The sequence below is a fragment of the Ornithodoros turicata genome, chromosome 8, assembly GCF_037126465.1.
Source record: "Ornithodoros turicata isolate Travis chromosome 8, ASM3712646v1, whole genome shotgun sequence".
Lineage (NCBI taxonomy): Eukaryota > Metazoa > Arthropoda > Arachnida > Ixodida > Argasidae > Ornithodoros > Ornithodoros turicata.
Window position 1 is genome coordinate 40,354,653 of NC_088208.1, and position 23,781 is coordinate 40,378,433.

A 23,781-nucleotide genomic window follows, 5' to 3' on the forward strand; every position below is an offset into this window, starting at 1 on the left:
GGTTTTTCTCGCCGGTTGCTGATTGAATCGCTCATTACGGGCCAACGATCTTGGTCCTCTGTCGAAAGCCCGGTGTGTGTGCTCGCCTGAGCGCTCTTTGCTTCTTGTTGAACGGTTTCTGTGCCGAGGAGCGAAAGTCAGCGCTGTCATCTTTATGCTCCGTTTGTTGAAATTACATTTGCGCACTAAGGCTCCGCCGCGCCTTTTTTTGTTACACGCCCCCGGGGGGTGTCGCTCCATCCAGCCGTGATATAGGTTCCAGAGAGAAGAAATGGGATTACTTCTTCATCAGTCAAATGGGAACACGTGGTTTTTTTGTGTCAACTTTCCTCGATTGTTGGTGGTGAGAGAGCGAGAAAAAAGAGTGGATAAGTACATCATTTAACAAGTTTTGAGTGAAGATACGTGCATTTACAAAAAAAGTGTGTAACTGCTACATCTACAAGTTTTGAGCCTAAGATTTTGGTACTTATGTGCAAGGACAAAGAATGGACAGTGGACAAAATGCTACATTTTGCAGGTCTTCAGTGTCATAAAGATGTGCAACTATCGCATATACATGTTTCTATAGCCGTGTTCAACGCGAGAACAACACGTTTAAGCCCCGCCCATCGCCTGTTCCTACTTAAAGCGATAACCCACCCCCCTAGTTTTACCCGTATTTAGCTTGTTCCTATTGGCTGCGGTAGCTGACCGCATCACTCTATACGTCGCGTCAAGTAGTGCGCCGAAGCCGAAACTTCATATAGGACCTGCAGGCGCTACCTGGTTGCGCTGCAGTGTACTTCCTCCTCCAACAGGAGGATATGGCACGACCTACTAGATTATGCCGAAGATGTCATAATCGGCAACTCCTATGAGGAACCCGTCCGCACGATCAGCAAGGGGCGCTACACATCGGCCTGCGAGGTCTACATCACTATTACGTCATACGACTTCCGTAGCAGACGACAGCAATAACTCCTCTCTGCTATGAAAACGCGTAGAATGATGATGATGATAATGGGACAACCGCTGCTTGTACAGAAATCCTAAGATAAGCTGAAGTACAAAGTATTGTAGAAATTGAGGAAGCAATAACCGGGCCGACGAGTAGCCCCACCGCTAGCTTCAAAACGCGGCGCTGGGAAGCCGTGCAAATGATATGGTCGCTATAATCTAGTAGGTCGTGGACTATGGTAACCATAATCTCCTGCACCGTGTCCCTGGCAGCTGTTACCAAAAATAAATTAGACATTAGAAATGGAAAAGCTCCTCTATCGCAGTGCGTCACAAACGCTTGCCCTTCTTCACCGCTGCTCTTTCCAACAAGATTCGATTCCATTGTTACATAAAAATTGATAGCGCCAAAAAGATGTATATATTCATTCTCTGGATGAGTTGCAGTCTTTCGCAAAAGGTGTTCAGCTCGCCGGATCCCTCGGAATCTTTCTACTTGGCATTTTATCTAAGATGGTCTTCAGAACTTACACATGGGGGAACTCCTCATCATCGTCTTGCAGTCTTGCAGGTGCCTTTCCAAAATGGAGAGGAGCAGAAAAGCAATTCACTGTCGACGGTGATGTTGTCGACCAAACCATAGCTTCGGAAAATAATATATATATACATACGTTTTTGATTTAATGAACAGCAACAACAAAGACAGAGAGAGTAAGTTACCGGTTGCAGCACTGGAGGAATCATGTTGTTGATCCTGCTGCAGCCTTCCACAGACTGACAAATTCTGCCTATCCTAACTTCATTTTATAGACGAAGAGCAGGAAGTCCTTCCTTCAACAACAGGATGTGGATCCTACGACTTTCTGAATAACAGGATGTGCACTTCCTTCCACTCTCGTTTAACATCCCCTCCAATCTAGAATAACGAGACACAACAGCCAGTATAAAAGACCCCAGCATAGACGAGGGACATTCATTCTGCGTGCTGGAAGCCCTTCGAAGGAGACTATGGTCAAGAACGAAAAGGAGCACCAAGAAGAAGGACAGGAGAAACGCGCGGAGATGGAACACCCTCCATGCACGTTCTCCCGGAACTCTCTCTGTCGAAAGCCCGCTATCAGAGAACGTTTCTCGAACGGGTGATGGAAGAAGTTTCAAACCGAGTGACCATGGACCTGGCACAGTTTGGACTTGTGGGTACTCGACCTCTGGACGAAACACCAGCAAGAATCTTTGCCGAACCAGGAGGCGGACATGGAGTGATGGAAGACGGTGGAGAGCCCACATCCCGTTGGTACCGGCGGCTATGCCAAGTTCTTAAGCGACGTCGAATTCTGAACTTGCTCAGAAGTTACTCAACTGCTATAACGAGCATAGAAGAAGAAGAAGAAAACATCCCACGGCGTCCGTCTACACCGTCTGCATCCACTGGTCAGGACGACTCCCTCACTTGCATGTTGTACACGATTGCAAAACGAACCCGACTGCGAGAGCGCCGCACTCTACACCATCAAGAATATATTTGGAGAAGATCCCGACATGGTTGCAGTCAGGTATACCCACAGGATCACCCGGTGTCTAGAGGACATCTGTCATCGCACTCAGCAATAACGACGTCTTCCCGCACGACGAAGCCTTCGACCACCGCATGTATAGGTATAGAAGGAAGGCACGTGCGAGAATACGACCAGAAGATCCACCCAGTCGTTCTCATCGACCTCTTCGACACTTTTGTACCCGACCAAGAATACGTCATTACCCGCGCCATACAGAAGCAATAAAATATCTTTGTCTCTGGGTTAACGGAGTACATTTCATGCCGTTCTCAGGTGTAACACGCGTATAGTATGGGTTTTCGTATTTAGCAGCAACAAAGGAAGAAGAATGGATAACGCCAGCATTTACGAATTTTCACTCTTTATTGATGCATTGCGGTGTATCGCGAGAATTTGGCGCTTGTACAGCGACTGCTGTATATGCGGAGTTGAGCATCGATAGCGTGCGTGCGCTGTCCGTCGCAGATATCGCTTTTGTTCTCGTCGTTTCTGATTCGTTTTGCTTTCTGTTCTTCGCTCATTTGGGAACTTTCTCTTTCCCCTTCTGCATGTCGAGCCTTGTCTTCTACACTCATTTGGGGTGAAGAGACGACACAACAAGTTCTCGACAATCTCTTCTCAACAATCTCTTCTATCGCCCATTTGGGGTCTTACGCTGGTCTGCGTGTACTTGTTGTGCCGTCTCTTCTTCGGTCCTCCGGGCTCTCCTTTCTCCGCTGCAAGTAGCTGTTGCAGCTATGAGTACCGAAGGTTGCGCAGCCACTCGGAATTTTTACGATATATGATACGATAGACTATGGAAATTGGTTACACAAAGCATTCGTCACAGAGATGCTCGAAGATCGTGACGGGAAATCTGTGAGCACGAAGTGTGCCCCGGACGCATAGTAACACCCCCTGCCTCCCACTTCTTGCTGTTCCCTCTCCCTCTGTCCACGCCCGAACACCCTCATAGCCACAATTGCTTCGCGGTGGCAACACGGGATTAAAGCCAACAAAGAAAATATAGCCACACTCAAAAGATATTGCGTTTGCACTGTCCCTTTAAGACCCGTTAAAAATAATGCCACAGGCCACGGTGGCGTTCTCTCTATACAGACCTCTCTCCCCTCAAATTCCATCTTGAGCGAGTAAACTGGGCGAACAAAAGCCTGTTTAGCCGTCCGCAAAGTAACCTCTGTATGACGTCATCGATGTCGCGCTCCAGCGCCTTCATGCGGAAATCTGTTTGAAGTGTCTCCGATACGCTCGAATAGGAACTCAAAAGCCCCCCCATCAAATAGTGTTCTATCAGCGGGGGATTGTATATAGGGTTGCTTTGTGTGGAGGGGATAAAAAAAAGGGGACGCCCAAGTGGTTGCAACTTTGTGGCCGTTTCCACTTTGTTCATCTGGTTTCTGTGGCGCTTTAACACTGCGTTTTCTTTGCGATGTGCGTCTCAATATTTTCATTGGTTTAGGAGAAGGCAGCTCTTTTGATTTACGGCAGTTATTGAAGAGTGTTAGAATAGGGGGGCGCAATTTTAGCGTACCCAATACGCGGGGCAGCGAGAGAGCGTTTTAGATTAGGGATACTCCGTCGCAATCCAGAACACGAGCACCTTGCGCTTGCATCATCATCAAGCGGTAGCAACAGTATTCATTTGACGAGTTCCAGTAACAAATGTCGTCGTGCAATCCACGACGAATAAACGAAGCGTGCTTCTTTTACTTTACGCGGCTCTCTCGCAATATTTCGCATGGCGCAAAAAAGCGATGAAAGTTCACTTTGGGGCGAGCCTGGGTACCCCCACTATTTTCGAATAATAATAGTAATAAAAAAATATATATTAAAAAAAAGAAAAGACTCGGATTCCGTTCCGGGCATGCGCACTGAAAAGCTCAATTTTAACTGGGGCCTGCGACCGGTTACGTACGCTGTTCTAGAACTCTAGTATGTCGGATTTTTTTCACGGGTTCGGTACCGTTCACAACGCCGGGGTGTAAAAATTGGTTGCTACAGTAGACCCTCTTCGCACAGAAGTCGCTGTTACCGAAATATATTTTTACTCGGAACTCCACGCGGCCGAAATGCGTGCGCTTCGGACCGGATTGACTCTCGGAGGCTCTTATGCGTTGTGTTTGTCCCTAGATGGAGCTCGCCTCGGCTCGTTTGCCTATCGGATTATCCGTATCGGATTCCGCTTAGTGCGATGGGCCTGCCGGCGTAAGTCCGTACGAGAAACCGTCTTCTCCGACGTGTTTCTTTACCACTTAAATGTTTGTGCCTTTCCTGGTCGAGGCAGCTTGGCGTCAACTCTTCCTGTACACGTCGATGCTCCGCTGGTAGCGGTAGTTGCTTCGCGGTGTTAACACGGAATGTAACAAAACGTTTCAGGTGCGTACCGAACAGTTTCGTTCGGCTCCGCTCATGACTCGTCAAGCTTTACCAGCTGGCTGACGTCGAACCATCGTTTCTTACACCGCTCATAAACACAGTTGCTTCGCGATGAAAACAATGAACCGAAAGACAGAAAAGCGGACTGATCCCGACATTGGCTGGACCGTCACAGGTGCGTAAGTTGGAACGACAGAATATATTCCGAGTGACTTTCCCCCGCGTCTGGCAACCTCCTCCGCTTGGGATTTTGCGTAAGAGGGAGGAGGAAAGTGGCGCCCCCCTTTTGTGTGGGAACCGTTGTAACGAGAGCCGCCATTCAGCTTCATTTTCCCACCTATTGTTCGACACGAAATTGAAAAGCGCTCCCCCTATTTCTTATGAAGAGAGTGTCGATCAAGAAGAGATTTTCCGGAACAGCGAAGCTTCGCGTTCAAAAAATCAATTTTCTTTCTTTTCTGGTGGATGCCGTGTGTGAACGTTTGTTGCGGGTGCCGGATGACGGTGCTTGCTTCCCAAACCGGGAACAGACCGTTTGCGGATTTCGAGCGCTACTGCGTATACCAGAAAACCCACTATATGGCGAAGAGCGGTATATATGGCCCTTGGTTTTAGTAGAGCGCGATGCCGCCACTGAAGCGCTTGTGGCAGGTGTGCTTGTAGTTTAATTGTAAATACGAATGCAGAAAGTGGAATAAAATGCACGCGATATCCCCCCAAGTAACCAACAAGTTCCGTTTTACTTGCGTCTCACAAGGACAGGAGATCCATATATGGTTCCCTCTAGTCCTTGAAACCCTGGAATACTCTGGAATTTTCAAGTCTGGAAAACCTTATATTTTTTTCACTTGAAAACCCTCGATTTTGCATATTTTTCTCGTTCTCACGGAGCTGCGTAACACAGCTTTGTTTTACACACGATACTGCAGTGGGCAAACGTATTCTTGAACAGTCTATCGAAAACCAGATTCATTCGAGATGAACGGATCCTCATCGGATAAAATGACATGGACGCGGACAAGCTGGTGGATGCGATCCGTGAAGAAAATAGTCCGAGCATGGGCAGCAGACACAAAATTAGACGACACGGACGAGAACTCAAACGAACAACGATTAATTCGACGAGAAATTACTTCGATTAACTCGCTGATCCTCGTGTGCCACAAAGCACATTTGGTGATGTCCTGGAAGTCGTCATTTTGCTCGGCTAAGTTGGAGCCAGTTAAATGAGCTGCTGTCGATTTGGCCGGTGAGATGAGCGGAAAATTTCGAGTTGGAGACATCGATGGTTACGGCCAGTTCTGCAGTGGTCGGTTCGTAGAAGACTGAGCAGCTTGTACCATATATGCCACCATGTTTGTGGCGTCCTCTGCCGGGTTACGAACTCGTTACCAAATAATCGACCGGGACCGGTATATTGTCTGCAAGGGACGTGTCTCGGTGCACAGACTTGAAAGCTGTCTTTTGTTTGGGAGAAATGTGCGTCATAGACTTTGTTGGATGTTTTGTGAGCGTCATTTGAAGTGGATTCCCACGATTCCTTCGACAAAGGCGAAGACGTAAATTGGATGAACGACATTTACGATGTGTACCTTCCTTTTGACACTCGGAGAGAGACACTCCTTTTGGAAAGACCGTAAAGGCGTCTCTTCAAGGTCGTGGAACCCTGTGGAGGCCACAACAACAACCACTCACAATCACAGTGTTTCCAACGTCTTGGCGCGCAACGTTTTTTGCGCTTCCTCGGTGCGTCCCTTTTGACGCGAGAGTCGCGTGGAATGTCCGCGCCCTACTGTCATTTGCACCCTTCCTCAGCGCCGCGTTCTGGAGGCTATGGCGACCGCGCTGGTCATGGGCTCATTTATTGCTTCTTCAATTGCTATAACACTCGCGCGTTATACTGAAGCTTACGTTCGCATTTTAGTGCAAGCAGTGCATGTCCCGCTTAAAAGTCATAGCTTGATAATCGTCATCGAATTGCGTAATCTAATAGGTCCTGGGTGAAATTTGAAAGGTGGCAGTTGTTGCTGCTGGCAGAATGAAGCGGGAAGTAATCGGCCGTAAATCAAAACACTCCCTCGTGAGCTGCTATTATGGTTTGTGATCCTTTTTTGTTTATTGAGACATATCGTTATGGGTGCCTTTTCTGTCTTGAAGCCCACAAGCAGCGCGCTGTACGTGGCGGGCTGGACAAGCTGAAGGTCGTCTTTTTCTGACGCGCACAGCTCAGAAAAATGGATAGCTCTGCTGATAAGATACCTCGTACCTGCCAGTCACTCTCGTGCACTTGGGCGCCACTTGCATGAAAGCGTCTTATTTAACGGAGCGTCTTTCACGGTGAGTGTTTACCCACGTAACCTCTTCTCGGTTGGTGGCCCGTTATTTGTCGAATGATCTGGCGGCGGCGCATGTGGCTCGAAGGAATTGTGCGTCGTGGGCCGACTTATAGCAGGTACACACTACTCTAGAGGTGTACGGGCTCATATCACACTGTGTCTCTCCGTATGACAGTATACAAGTGATTCCTAGGTTGCGTCTTCGAGTCCGACAGAGGATGCCAGCTGGTATCCCATTTAGACATTGAATACATGTTGCCTTCCGGTATAGGACGGGACTTTAAGAACCCTTCATGGGGGCAACATGAATTCGTGGACCACTTTGCAGACGTATGTCGGTATACAGTTCGCCCTGAAGTCTGCCCAGGACGCATACTAACCCCCCCACTCCTTCCTGCTGTCCTCTCTCCATCTGACCACGTCTGTACGCCACTCATAGCCACAGTTGCATCGCGGCGCTAACACGGAATATAAAAAAAAAGTCTCGGACCAAACGCCCTGCCACCGGTCATTGTCGCGATTGTTCAGCGACATAAAAGCTGACATTATGAATTCCAAGTGTCCTCGCGGGGGAATTAAATGGACGCAGCTTGAAAAGGATGCCTGTGGATGCTGTTTGGCGAGGAAATGGCTGCCACCATCCTCTTCTGTGTGCCCCGATTGGTAAGTGAAAAACGGTCTCACCCCCCCCCCCCCCAAAGGAACGCGGATTAACCGAGGTCCGTCGTTAAGCGGGACCTCCTCCCAGCGGAAATGGTGCCCACACGTCCCTTATCGCGTCTCGGCTTCCGTTCGCTTTGAAGGAACAAATAGAAGAGTGTTATCACTTTGGCAGCCAGCCGCAACACGGCGGGGGCGAAATCCTTATCGGCTTTCAGGTAGTACGCGTCCCAAGAACCGGTAGCGTTGCTTCGTTAGAGATCGATAGATCTGAAAAAACTCAGATCGTTGTGAATGCGTTAGTCGCTGCACAGCGGTATGGGCTAAGAAACAAATAATAGGGAGTTTTAGTAAGTGCACGATAGTGGTTCCAAAAGCACGATAATCGAATCGCGTTATCCCTTTCGAGTGACCCATTACTGACTCATTACTGACCTTGTGTTTGACAGCGTCCTTTACTGTGTGCGCAGAGTGCTTTTGATCTACTAAAGCTCGCTAATAATGTACTGGGTGCTTCACAACAACTACAATTATAAGCGGTAAGTTATATACCGTGTTCACTTGGTGGTTTAATTTTCTCCATCCGAGGGTTCTTCAAATTGCGCTCAAATCTCAGCACACCGTGTTTGCGTCAGTGTGTGAGCAGGTGGTACGGCACAAGACACGAATTCTTCGTAATCTTCAGTAGTCAACTTTATGATCATATAGCACCGTGTCCAACGCCGACTCGATGACACGTAATCAATCAGGATCAAATTAGGTTGCAAGCTATACAGAGAGAATGGCGTAAGCGCAGGCAAGCTGGTAGACGAACAAATTTGTGTGTCTGTCCTGTATGTAAGTTTTCCCATCGGTCAGGCTTATCATCATGGAGTTTGCAAGCTGCATTCTTCGTGCGGTGCTGTCGCCGTCTGGAACAAGAAAAGGCATCGAATGTCATACAAAAGTTTCATTGATGAATGTTACGGTCGAACAGTGTTCAAGAATGGAAGATTGAACTGTTTGTCGACTGGCGTCCGTACAACGGAGCAGCTGGGCAAATGTGCGATAAGAGAGTTGTACGAGAGTCCTTTCTGAGACACTCGAAGGAAACGTCACCTCTGCAAACAATTTGCCAGGTGCGTTCCATCGAAGTGTTCCTTCCTGTCCTTCTTGGAAATGACACTCCAAGAAGGACTGGTTTCGGATCCCAAGATTACAGGTTCGAACCCGGCAGAGAACGCCAGCGCAACTTGGCGGCAACTAGGGTGCTTAGACGCGTCTTCCTCCGTGAGGGACGTCAACTTCCCCTGGAGTTGACGGGGGACTCACCCAGTGATTTATCCAGACCCCCTTACACCCCCCTAATACCTCCAAAATTCTGGAGGAGACCCCCTAAAATTTTGTGAGATTGCACTACTTCGTCAAAGGCATGTAAATACGCCACCTTGCGGAGCCCCCCCCCCCCCCCCCCCCAAAAGACGAAATTCTGGGTAAACCACTGGACTCACCCAGAGTCGCACACTAACTTCCTGTCTTCCGATCCCACCCCCAGAGGGGTGCAAACTTCAGTTATTCACATTTGAAGCCCTTCAGTGCCATACGTAGAAGGCGTACTTTGTCGTTTGCGACTGCTTTCTGCATTCTTACTGTAAATGAGCTGTAATTGTCCGGTCTATCGTTAACAGCGGCGCAGTGGATCTGTGCTGGACCGGTAACACATCTCTGTAACAGGTAATTGGAGTAGATTTGCGGGTAAGGTGTGTCAGCCTAGTGTGGCGACATGTTGCACGTGCAGCGCGGGGTAGGACTGCGGGTAATTTCGACCACCTGGGGTTCTTTTGACGTGCGCCAGAAATCTCCGACACGCGGTGCTGGAAGCAATATTTACCTCCCCCACATTGCTACCGTCATCGGCGGGGTCGAACCCGCGATCTTGAGCTCAGCAAGCCAACACGTTACCGACATCTCTTCCTACTCGCCACGGATAATGTAAGTATTACGTGTTGACGAGGGAGAGAGCATGTTCGGTTTATCTGTAGAGGAGGGGTGGGTATGGTACAGTAAGAGGTTGTGGCGAGGAGAAGTGTCTGAGGAGGAAACAAGGACGGCAGTTGACGATGACTCGGCGAGTGTCGATAGCTGGAATCGAGCCCAAACCTCTGTGACTGCCAACATGGTCAATTGATTGCCCGATAGTCAACACACCTGGGCCTCCGATTCAAAAAGACACGGAGACACATGCACTCTGGCCCTATTCTCTCTCATATATATTTCCTTCCGTGCACTCTCACATTCATTGATCATTGTTTGGGCGTTCGTCGTGTTTGTACACGTATTTGTAGTCGTTGTTTATTCAGCCTCTGCAATTCATGTTACTGGGGAGGAAGGTGCGGTAAGGTGCAGCAGACAAAACCGTAGCTAAACGTATGGTAAATCTAAAAGGTACTCCCGCTGACACGAGTTATCGGATATTTATCGTAACGAAAATTAGGTGCTCCTATTGAAGCTTAGTGTACGAGCACTTTGCTCGCTTTGCTTTGCTGAGTGACATTCAAGCAGTGAAACAAAAAGCAACGAAGCAAAAGAAGTTCCTCTCCGTTGGTGAGTGCAACCCGTCTGCTTTACTGCAGCTGTGGCTTCCGTTGAAAGGGTAAAACAATGATGCCATCTGCTCCTGTCTATGCAAATGAGCTGCTCTAATTGTATACGCCCCATTTTCCCGCTCAATCCAACATAGAAAATCCCCTGCGCGTTCTTACGTACACAAAGCCGTTCGGTGGCGAGCGAAACAAACCGATTCGAGGCGGACGGTGCTCGTTGTTTATAGGGGCGTTGTTTCTAGCAACACATTCTTACAAGGGCTTTGCTCGTATTAAATAGGTTATCGGATTGCACACATGGTTTCCAATAATTATTGCACTTTTTGCGTACGGCACAACTTTTTTCTTCCTGGATGACACTCCATATCCCGGACATCACTGGACGATCCCGGTGTATACTGTGCGGCCTGGATGCCACTGCGTCACCTCTATCTCACTGGGTCACATGAATGAATGAACTAGATGATCGGGGTGTACATACAGGGTACATCCGGGTCTGGACACAACTGCATAAATTGGTCACATATATCTCCCTGGGCCACATCAATGAACTGGGCGATCCGGATGTACTGTGCGCCCTGGATACCACTGCACGGCTTGGACCTCACTGGGTCACGTGAATGAACTGGATGATTCGGGTGTACCAAAGCCTACACAACTGCGTTGGTCTCATTGAATGATAAGAATGACGAACTGTACCATCTTGATGTCACACCACTACATAGATCTCCCTTAGTCACATGAATGAACTGGGCGATCCGGATGTACTGTGCGCCTGGATGCCACTGCACGGCTTGGACCTCACTGGGTCACGTGAATGAACTGGATGATTCGGGTGTACCAAAGCCTACACAACTGCGTTGGTCTCATTGAATGATAAGAATGACTAACTGTACCATCTGGATGCCACGCCACTACATAGATCTCCCTGAGTCACATGAATGAACTGGGCGATCCGGATGTACTGTGCGCCCTGGATGCCACTGCACGGCTTGGACCTCACTGGGTCACGTGAATGAACTGGATGATTCGGGTGTACCAAAGCCTACACAACTGCGTTGGTCTCATTGAATGATAAGAATGACGAACTGTACCATCTGGATGTCACGCCACTACATAGATCTCCCTGAGTCACATGAATGAACTGGGCGATCCGGATGTACTGTGCGCCCTGGATGCCACTGCACGGCTTGGACCTCACTGGGTCACGTGAATGAACTGGATGATTCGGGTGTACCAAAGCCTACACAAAAGCGTTGGTCTCATTAAATGATAAGAATGACTAACTGTACCATATGGATGCCACGCCACTACATAGATCTCCCTGAGTCACATGAATGAACTGGGCGATCTGGATGTACTGTGCGCCCTGGATGCCACTGCACGGCTTGGACCTCACTGGGTCACGTGAATGAACTGGATGATTCGGGTGTACCAAAGCCTACACAACTGCGTTGGTCTCATTGAATGATAAGAATGACGAACTGTACCATCTGGATGTCACGCCACTACATAGATCTCCCTGAGTCACATGAATGAACTGGGCGATCCGGATGTACTGTGCGCCCTGGATGCCACTGCACGGCTTGGACCTCACTGGGTCACGTGAATGAACTGGATGATTCGGGTGTACCAAAGCCTACACAACTGCGTTGGTCTCATTGAATGATAAGAATGACGAACTGTACCATCTGGATGTCACGCCACTACATAGATCTCCCTGAGTCACATGAATGAACTGGGCGATCCGGATGTACTGTGCGCCCTGGATGCCACTGCACGGCTTGGACCTCACTGGGTCACGTGAATGAACTGGATGATTCGGGTGTACCAAAGCCTACACAACTGCGTTGGTCTCATTGAATGATAAGAATGACGAACTGTACCATCTGGATGTCACGCCACTACATAGATCTCCCTGAGTCACACGAATGAACTGGGCGATCTGGATGTACTGTGCGCCCTGGATGACACTGCACGACTTGGACCTCACAGAGTCACGTGAATAAACTGAGTGATCTGGGTGTACCAAAGTCCGTACACAACTGCATTGGTCTCATTGAATGATAAGAATGACTAACTGTACCATATGGATGCCACGCCACTACATAGATCTCCCTGAGTCACATGAATGAACTGGGCGATCTGGATGTACTGTGCGCCCTGGATGACACTGCATGGCTTGGACCTCACTCGGTCACGTGAATGAACTGGATGATTCGGGTGTACCAAAGCCTACACAACTGCGCTGGTCTCATTGAATGATAAGAATGACTAACTGTACCATCTGGATGCCACGCCACTACATAGATCTCCCTGAGTCACATGAATGAACTGGGCGATCTGGATGTACTGTGCGCCCTGGATGACACTGCATGGCTTGGACCTCACTGGGTCACGTGAATGAACTGGATGATTCGGGTGTACCAAAGCCTACACAACTGCGTTGGTCTCATTGAATGATAAGAATGACTAACTGTACCATCTGGATGCCACGCCACTACATAGATCTCCCTGAGTCACATGAATGAACTGGGCGATCTAGATGTACTGTGCGCCCTGGATGACACTGCACGACTTGGACCTCACAGAGTCACGTGAATAAACTGGGTGATCTGGGTGTACCAAAGTCCGTACACAACTGCGTTGGTCTCATTGAATGATAAGAATGACTAACTGTACCATCTGGATGCCACGCCACTACATAGATCTCCCTGAGTCACATGAATGAACTGGGCGATCTGGATGTACTGTGCGCCCTGGATGACACTGCACGACTTGGACCTCACAAAGTCACGTGAATAAACTGAGTGATCTGGGTGTACCAAAGTCCGTACACAACTGCATTGGTCTCATTGAATGATAAGAATGACTAACTGTACCATATGGATGCCACGCCATGACATAGATCTCCCTGAGTCACATGAATGAACTGGGCGATATGGACGTACTGTGCGCCCTGGATGACACTGCACGACTTGGACCTCACAGAGTCACGTGAATAAACTGGGTGATCTGGGTGTACCAAAGTCCGTACACAACTGCGTTGGTCTCATTGAATGATAAGAATGACTAACTGTACCATCTGGATGCCACGCCACTACATAGATCTCCCTGAGTCACATGAATGAACTGGGCGATCTGGATGTACTGTGCGCCCTGGATGACACTGCACGACTTGGACCTCACAAAGTCACGTGAATAAACTGAGTGATCTGGGTGTACCAAAGTCCGTACACAACTGCATTGGTCTCATTGAATGATAAGAATGACTAACTGTACCATATGGATGCCACGCCATGACATAGATCTCCCTGAGTCACATGAATGAACTGGGCGATATGGACGTACTGTGCGCCCTGGATGACACTGCACGACTTGGACCTCACTGAGTCACGTGAATAAACTGAGTGATCCAGGTGTACCAAAGTCCGTACACAACTGCATTGGTCTCATTGAATGATAAGAATGACTAACTGTACCATATGGATGCCACGCCATGACATAGATCTCCCTGAGTCACATGAATGAACTGGGCGATATGGATGTACTGTGCGCCCTGGATGACACTGCACGACTTGGACCTCACTGAGTCACGTGAATAAACTGAGTGATCCAGGTGTACCAAAGTCCGTACACAACTGCATTGGTCTCATTGAATGATAAGAATGACTAACTGTACCATATGGATGCCACGCCATGACATAGATCTCCCTGAGTCACATGAATGAACTGGGCGATATGGATGTACTGTGCGCCCTGGATGACACTGCACGACTTGGACCTCACTGAGTCACGTGAATAAACTGAGTGATCCAGGTGTACCAAAGTCCGTACACAACTGCATTGGTCTCATTGAATGATAAGAATGACTAACTGTACCATATGGATGCCACGCCATGACATAGATCTCCCTGAGTCACATGAATGAACTGGGCGATATGGATGTACTGTGCGCCCTGGATGACACTGCACGACTTGGACCTCACTGAGTCACGTGAATAAACTGAGTGATCCAGGTGTACCAAAGTCCGTACACAACTGCATTGGTCTCATTGAATGATAAGAATGACTAACTGTACCATATGGATGCCACGCCATGACATAGAGCTCCCTGAGTCACATGAATGACCTCGGCGATATGGATGTACTGTGCGCCCTGGATGACACTGCACGACTTGGACCTCACTGAGTCACGTGAATAAACTGAGTGATCCAGGTATACCAAAGTCTACAGGGGGTGACGTGGGGATTCGAGCGGTCTGCCTGTCTAGATTGACGGCACGTTGCTCTAGGAAGGAATTAAACGGGGTGGGGAAAGTCTACACAACTGCGTAAATTGGTCTCATTGGATGATATGAATGACGTGATGAAATGTACCATCTGGATGCCACGCCATGACATAGATCTCCCTGTGTCACAAGCGTGAACTGGGCGATCTGGGTGTATAATGTGCGCCGTGAATGCCACTTCACGACTTGGGTCTCACTGGGCCACGCGAATGAGCTGTATGATCCTCGTGCACCAAACGGTCTGTGCACAACTATTGGATATGGATGACGTGGATGAACTGGATGATCTGGATGTCACGCCATGACATCGGTCTCTCTATATGGGTTACACGAATGAACTGGACAATCTGTACACCGGACGATCTGGGTGTACTGTGCGGCCTGGATGTCACTTCACAAATTGGTGTCATTGAGTGACATGAATGACCGGTATGAACTGTGCAATCTGAATCCCACCGTGCGACTTGGATCTCACGGGATCATTGAATGCCCTGGATGGTATACTGTATAGTGTGGATGTTACTGCATGCCTCGCATGTCACTGTCGTGTCATATATAAATGCACTGGATAATCCAGGTGTGGTGTATGATTTGGACGTCAACGGATGGCCTGAATGGATTGGTTGACCTGAACACCACTGGATGACGTTGTTTTTAACAACTGCACCCGAGGGAAGCCACGCTCGTAACTAAAATATATCTAAAAAAGACGCCAATATGCGTAAACCTAGATCGTTCAACCTAATCGGGATCCATGCACTTCGCATAAATCCACATCTTTCCCTCGCTCTCGCGCCTTCTCTCGCCGCACAGAAAGTGAGGAGAGGCACGACCACGACACAAGATTGAAACTTTTTGTTGCCCGTCTGTGTTTTCGCAAGAGCGACATCGAACAGCTCCGTATAATAGGGGAGCCGGATATCCGGCGGGATCACCGTCTGGCAACCAGGGACAAGGGCTCATTTGCATACGAATAGGACGCACACAGGACGAAAATAATGAGTGAAAAACGTCATCATTCGCTCCAAGAAGAAGCAGCGAAAGCAGCCTTTTGTCACCTCCCAATGCAATCCATTGTTCCAAGAGCTGTTGCGCCCATTTGCATGTTTATTCTCTCTATCTTCCCAACACAAAAGGGAGGCCCCACAAAAAAGTTCCTCTTCTTCTCATATTGTGCGTGTCTTTCTGCACGAATTTCAAGCGCTCACAATTGCCGAGTGAATTCCGACGGACAAGTGTGTCTCTCCATGCTATGTATGGGATTTTGCTGGAAAGTAACGCATAAATATCAGTTGCATATAATCAGTTGCACTCGACAATCTAATCTATATAGATCTTCATCGATGTTACAAAAAGTTAAACGATCCGAACGACCACGAGAGTGAAATGGAATTCTAGGAGTTTGAAGCAGGCAAAAAGCGTGCTGGAATACGTGAGCTACAGTTGAGACAGGTTGCTGAAACACTCCCTTCCTTTGTGTCTTCTGTTCTTGTATGTATTTTCCTGCAAACTCTTTGTACGATTCAGATTTCTATAGACCATTACATAGCTGTAGAAATATCGCATGTCATCATCATTTTTCCATCATTTATTGTTGTTGTTGTAGAAATCTGAATATAACAGGCTTCCGTTCGAAACGTCCTAAACATGTTTGTTCGTTTTCTTTTTTTTTTCCGAATGAGTTAAACAAACAAAGCTATTCTGCAAAATACTTCTCGCGTGAAGAATTTTTGCCGTGTGATTGTGTGTGAGCTTCATTTCTTCTGTATGAATTGTAACGACAACGGAGGCACGCGCCTATTGGCCTTGCAGAATTAAATTAATTCTTAATCCTTACTCCATACCGTTTATTCGCTGCTCTGTCGCCAAACAATGCTGCGAAAACTATCAGCAATCATGTCCATCGCGTCCGACATATAACTCTGTGTTTGGGAATGACTAGGCGTATATAGTATCAAATCAGAGCTCGTGGCCACTGAGGTCGTATTCTACGTATATATAGGCTGGGTAAAAGAACCGAAGAAAGTACCGTCCACCGCAAAAGTAATAATAAAAAAAAAAAGACAAGCATATTTTTGCGAATAATTTGGAGCTCGATGATTTTTGGACCAAAGATTAGAGGCCGCGCGATCTTTTCGCTATCGTCGGTCGACCATCTAAAAAGAAAAAAGATCGGTTCATCGATGTCACTCTCTCTCTCTGTATCACGACTCCATAAACGTCCGGAAAGAACGGACATGGGGGAAAGGGAGGAGGGACATAATTTGACGACAAAATGGAATAATCGAAGGTTTCTTACCTCCTGTGTCGATGATGGAGAATTTAATAATACACGTATATGGTACGATGATACGTCTCTATTTAAAGTACAGCGATATACGTGTTGATGAAGACTATCTGCGATATGTATCGTTCGGCCACTTTTTTCCAACTAAATTGTTCGGATATTGTTTTTTTTGTTTTTTTTAATGCGCGTTACTAACGACAGGCTCGAGCGAAACTGTTGGCGTCTCCTAGTCCTTCCAATGAGGTATTTATTTTGTTTTAACAACAATCCACACGGTGTTTTTTTAATCGGTGCCTGACGACGAAATGTCCAGAAGCGCGCGCCTCATGAAAACGACGACGAGTTGGTGATGACCAGTCAATCGAAGCAATTTCGAATTCAATTTCAAATTCGAATTCAATTCGAATTCAAAGTCGGACATATACCAGCCGCGTGACAGAGTAGGTATCGAAGCATCCGCTCGTTGATGGCAGCCAAGGTCATGCTGAATTGACTGGGAGGTTGTAGGTTAATTCTCGTCCAATACCACACGCTGTGCTGTATGAGGTTTTCCCCGGGTTTTCCGGCAAACTTTCCAGACGAATGTCGGCACAGTTCCCCGTGAAGTCGGCCCAGGACGCAGACTAACCCCCATTCCTTCCTGTTGTATACTCACTCCATATCTGTCCACGCCGCTCATAGCCTCACAGTTGCTTCGAGGCGCTAAAACGGCGTGAAAAAGTTTCAGACGCAAAGTACAAAAGCGCGAGAAGATTATACATCAGCATTAGCAGCATGATGGCGATGCTGACGCCCTCCCACAATATATTTATGTACTTTATTTCAGAAGGCATCACGATTATCGAGTCGGCGGCAGGAAAGCCTCCTCTCATCAAAGGTGGAACAGAGCGGAACTGACGTCATAGCTTCCCCGGACCAACAATGGGTGCCGAAAGTTGTATACAAAGCTATTCATTACAGGTAGGTGTCGCTGTTTTGTGGTCTATAGCTCCACAATAGACGCGCGGTCAGCGTAGCGTGCTTGCCGTCCTCCCGCCGCAAAGAGCTATCGGCCTCATTTGAGCTGCAGGGTGCAACTGGGGAAAGTTGGCAAGAAAAAAAAAAAAAAAAAACTCTCGCTATTGTATTCCTACCGGGGAGAACAATCACGTAGGTGGTAACAGCTGACGAAAAAAGACCAAAAAACACCAATGTGTCCGGGTGTGCGTACTATAATTTGGTCGTCGCTGGGCCCAACTGCGTTGTTTCTCGTTCATATATTTATTGTTCTTTGCGCGTTAGGAAGGTGAAATAACAGCTTTCTTTGTCTTTTTTAGTCTTGGGTCTCGTCTCGCTAGGTATACTGTTTTCTCTTTATTCGGAATTCTGGGTTTTATTTCCTCAATGGACGGAGACTCACGCGGAGCTAAATTGTAATCAAGAGACACACGTTTGTCCATCGGTGGATCAGTTGAAGAAAAATATATAAATACACAAATAAATAATTAAGAATAATGAATTAATAACGTTGTTCGTTGGCAACTTGCTCCGAGAACCGTGAGGCAGGTCATTCGGTGCACTTTTTCGACTATACGTTCACATTCGTGGTCGCGACGGTTGAGTTATACCTGTGACGTAAGGTGTACGAAGGAAGGAAAGGGGTAATTGATAGCGACCAGTATACTCCGCATTTGTGGTTCCGCTGGTATTTCCTATAAGCGCGCGTGATGTCGCCAGCGAACCATTCCACCAGAATGGAACCAGATTCCGATAAGATGACGAGACAAACATGGAAATGTTGGCCCCGTTGTAGTCATGCAGGCAGGACTGACTACTCGAAAACTCGGCGTCTGTGAAAATATAATGCAAGAAAGAAAGAGTGGCGTCATCTTTGGGCATTATGCGAAACGCTTTGCAATGTGCCGTAGCTTTGTACGACCATTGTTGGCGGTATAAATTTTTTGCCACGTGGTCCCATAAAGCTACGGATAGACATCTGGTACGGGTAGACGTGGTGGTTGGGCCTATATGAAGGTCGCTTTTTAAAAAATTTGCAACAGCAGACGTCATAAAAGACGAGACAGACAAGGATCAATAAATGCATGGAGAGAACTAAAAGAAGGATTTTTTAAGGGTCTAAGTCCTTCCAGGAGTGTTGCCTCTGGAATCCTGTTGAATGGAAAGCAGACAAGGAGTGTGATAAGGTGTCGGCAAGATGCAACTAAAGACCACATCTTGGGAGCAGAGACGAAACAATCGATCTTTCTTCTTATCTACTTCAAAGAAGTACCGAGCCTACACTCCAGTGATGCCGACACCTCAAAAGAAGCTCTTCACTGTCACACGGTGAATGACTCGCTTGCTTCGCCAATGCGACGTAGGTATATACCTAGGCGGTGGTCCCACAAAATTATAGTTCTGTAATCTATATCACTCGAACGTTTCAGGAAAAGTATGGATGTCTTGATATACAAACACCGATGACATGCCTCGAGTCGAGAATGGAGACAACCGTGTGACCACTATAGCGGAATCCGTCGGGCGCTGACGAGCTCAATTTCTCTTTCCCTTTTCGATGCAATTCAATCCGATCCGATTGAGCGCTTCACACTTTCCAACCAGCCCCAGTAGACGACTTCGTAACGTTTCCACCTAGTAATCCCAAGGATGCGGGCTCGAACCTTGCAGAAGGATCCAGCAACTCAGTATGCTACATGTGGCTCATATATGATGTACTGTGCAAGGTATATACGACGAACAGTGCGATTCGAGCGCACATTAAAGAACATTCAGGTGGACAAAATGAATTCACGTACCGAACGCTGAGTGCCGCTTGTCATCATATAGTTGGCTCGCGACATGAAGTCACGAATTCTTCACCCTTTTCAAGTTTGCAAACAGAGTTTCAGAGAGGCAGTGCCTCTCGCTTTGGTCCTGCTTCAGTTATCGACATGACGTTGATTTCTTGGCCACGCTTATAGGTAAAAAGAAAAATGTGGAGCCGTTTGTCCTGACGGGGTCAGGACTGGACTGGCAAAAGCAATGCTTGTATAGAGTGAGGGGAAAGATGCGTGGATCCGAAAAATGAAACAGCAGATTGAATACCGAATATATATGTTACGTGCAGCCTCGCGTATTTGTTCAGCCGCTTGGTAGGTCGGATGAGAGTTTACTGATGGCTTGAAGTAAACATTGCATCCTTAATAGATGTAATAGAAAGTATATTCATGATCCACACAAGGGTTTTAATGATTGTGAACATTAACGGCGATGTGTAGTTTGCAATTTCTGTATATTGCTAACGCCTGTATTTTCGCCTTAGTGACGCGTTATCCATCGTTATACGCCGGAAAATCCTGTAGTTGTAATTATTCGTATTATCGGCCCACTCTTCAATCCGCCCAGCATATTTTTGCTGTGGAGGCGTTCATTCTCAGACAGCGTCGTCACTGATACGGATATACAAGGTGTCAGTTCCGCGTTGCAATCCACGCCTGGACCACGGGACATTCCACGGTTGTCTCATGCTCTTTGCACTGGGCGGACTTCATTTCGTTTTACCAACTTCATTGTGATGATGATGATCTGAGTGTTCCGTCATGCTTTAGAACGCATTTCAAGGTGCTCAGGAGCGGTACTTTCAAGGTGCTTTAGAAAAGATCAAGAACAGGCTTCAGGGGGAAGTCTGCTGGAAAAGCCAGTGTAAACCAGAGACACGTTTCCGGTGGGGTTGGAACCCACAATTTCCGACACCTTATAGTAGCCATGAAGTTTATTGACGATAGCGGAGGAAGAGCATGGTCCTCCTTCGTCCGACAAGGCGCTAAGGGCACTTGAAGTCTTTTTGCATGCAACCGGGCTTATGGACATCCTATGACACGGTGAATGTGTGATGTGTCCTGTGTGTGCCCCCGGCGATTCCGCCACTTTACTCTAACTTGGGCGCAGCTCTTGAACTTTTGACCTACATGTTGAACTCCATTATCATCTCTGTTCGTCTCTGGACATCATCCTTTTGTGTTTTCATCATCTCATCATCGGATTGAACATTCTGTATTAAGTGTACTGGGGTAGCCAGTTTGACTTCGTCGAAAGTCACATCCCCATTTTTTTCTTTATTCCCATCACATCACATCACATCGGTTCAATATAAACGCATATGTTATACGGCTTCGCGTGGAATGTCGGCTTCAGGTAGGATGACCGGCTTCCACGCCGACACTGGGGGGTGACACGGATTCAAATCCTGGCACCCGGCTGTGTTGTCTGAGGTTTTCCCTGGGTTTTGCCGACGAATGTCGACACGGTTCCCCTTGAAGTCGGCCCAGGACGCATATTACCCCCCCCCCCCCCGTTTCCCGCTCAATACACCACGTGACACGTCCGTTACCTGTCCAAGGAACAACGGTTGCTGATGCATGGGAGACGCAGATAGCGGCTCGCATCAAAGACGCCGCTAAACAATCGCCTTATCGCGTATCGGCCCTTTTTTGATTTAGTGGACATCTACAAAGACAACCCCCCTCGAGTGCTTTCACAAGCCTCCGAGAAAAACAATTGAAGAGCGCCGCCGCCAAGCACTTGTATACAAGGCCTGATTGGAGCGCTCCTTTGAGCAACACAAAAGCACACTCGTCGCAAAGTGGCGTCGCCGCCTGCTATGTGACATTTTTTTTCTCTCTCTCTCTCTCTCTCTTTCTTCCGTTGTTCCTGCTGACTATCACGTTCTCCGAAAAGAAGGAATTCAACTTGGCGCAATTCTACGAGGTGCCGAAGAGGTAACAAAAATATATAGTTCTCGTGATTCATCCAGGAAAGTCTATTTGGAATTCAGCTTTCTTTTGCTGGGTTTTTCAGCACGGGGAATCAAAGTTGGTCAGAAGAAATTTCAGTGAAGTTATCAAGCTTGGGTGATACATTTTGCGGCCCCGAATGGACACTGCATTTATGGTGGCCTATATACAAGGCCGTGCTGAAGACTGCACTCTTAAAAAAAGGGTGTACTTTAACTCCTTTTCTTGCCACATATATAACACCCTTTTGGAGAGTACAATTACGCTCAAAAGGGTGTCTCCTCACTCCCAGTAGTATAACACCTTTCTCCCTACTGGAGAGTATACTCCCCGGCAGGGAGAAAGGAGTTATGCTACTCCCTTGAGGGAGTGATGAGACACCCTTTTGAGCGTAATTGTACTCTCCAAAAGGGTGTTATATATGAGGCAAGGAAAGGAGTTACAGTACACCCTTTTTTTTAAGAGTGTGTGGGATGCTCCAACTCTTCCCGCAGCTGTGTTGTCCTATAGGTCTTCCTCCCTGGTACTTGTGTTTACACAATTCCTCCTGAAGTCTGTCCAGGACGCGTAACACTCCCGTTTCCCACTCCCTTCTGCTGTCTTCTCGTCATCTCTGCACATCTGCTTTCCACTCATAGTCACAGTTGCTTCCCGGCGCCAACACGGAATAAACATATTATAAGCCACAATATGGCAGCGCCCTCGGTTTTGCGCACGCCACGGTGCGGACCACGTGACTCCCCATACCCAACAAACGGTGTCGGCGGCGTAGTGAATGGGGGAAAAACGCGTGTCGATACTGTATAAGCGAATGCTAAAAAGTGACTGTAGACAGCACATAGCGCTGCGGCATATAGTTTTTCTGGCGGAGTAATACTTCTGTTAGGGGTGACGAACTACATTCTGTGCGGTTCTTAGGTTGAACACATGTCTAGTGGTAACTGAGATAACTCGTTCTAATTCTAATAACTCACTGTAAGGCAAAGTTTTCCGTGAACTTCATTACACTGATATGTGTCTGGCTCCCCTGAATCGTCGAGCTTTAATTGATTTCGAAATAAACATGCGGCGCAAGTATCGCGGATCTTCTATATTGCATATCTATCTCGCACACAGGTTGATATGCAAACGAACAGACAGCGAACCTCCCTGATTTGAAGTGCGAAAGTGCGAAACCTCGACGGAAGTATACAGGAAGGACACGCATTCGAGTCTGCGGTTGCCATTTTGTAAGACGTCGTCGCACCGCAGTGTAAAAAAAAGATTCCTTCCTCGTGAATAGGCTTCACTTTGATTGTCACTTACACCAAGATGAAGATGAAGGCGTCTTAATAACATTATCCTCAACAATCGGCTCTTCATTAGCTTCAAAGAATCGTCTGCTTTCACCGCCCGGCTGCCTCCGTTGCCAGATACTTTTTTTTTTCCTTTCCATTCACGCCTGGCGACAAAAAAGAAAAGAGAAAAAGCCCCTTTGTGACAGCGCCCTCTCGAGTATAAAACGCCTGTCTATTACAATGGGACCCTGTATCGAAGGATCCTTTTGTGTATCTTTTGCGCCAAAACAATGAATTCGCCCAGTAATTTGGACTGGATGAAAAGTGTCAGCCTATACGCGTCCTCGTCTTTGTTGGACGACGCACACAAAGATGAATTCCAGGATCGAGAATAATAAAAAAAAAAAGGTACATTTTCTGGGTACTTTTTTTTTAAATCAATTTTTTTCCCTGGTCCCTCTTTCTAAAAGCGAGGCGTCCTTTTGTTGAACGGTGTGGAGAGTACTATAGTATTATTAACGAGAAACGATAGAAAAGCAGGAATGGGCCGAACAATGCCACTGTCTGTGTGGCTGTATAGCCAGCCTAATAATGGATCCATGTTTTCAGTCTTTCTGGGCGTCGTCGAGTGGTTCTTTCGCTTTATTGTGCGGCTCCTGCCATGTGGAAAGGCAGCGATTGGCTAAGTCCTCTTCAAACCGCCT

General features: G+C 47.5%; 1 protein-coding gene across 5 annotated transcripts in view; it reads left to right on the forward strand.

Annotated features, from left to right (window-relative positions):
* Positions 1–7,245: 7,245 nt before the first annotated feature.
* The window catches only part of LOC135367354 (intraflagellar transport protein 80 homolog), a 119,760-nt gene continuing 103,224 nt past the window's right edge, over positions 7,246–23,781 (forward strand). For 3 of the 5 annotated variants that reach the window (XM_064600569.1, XM_064600572.1, XM_064600571.1), the window contains exons 1-2: positions 8,126–8,406; positions 17,855–17,988. In XM_064600569.1, the coding sequence (XP_064456639.1) occupies positions 17,950–17,988 (39 nt within the window). In that variant the 5' untranslated portion in view covers positions 8,126–8,406; positions 17,855–17,949. Of the gene's footprint in view, positions 7,324–8,125; positions 8,407–17,854; positions 17,989–23,781 lie in introns of those variants that run through there. The other 2 variants (XM_064600570.1, XM_064600573.1) reach the window with 2 other exon arrangements.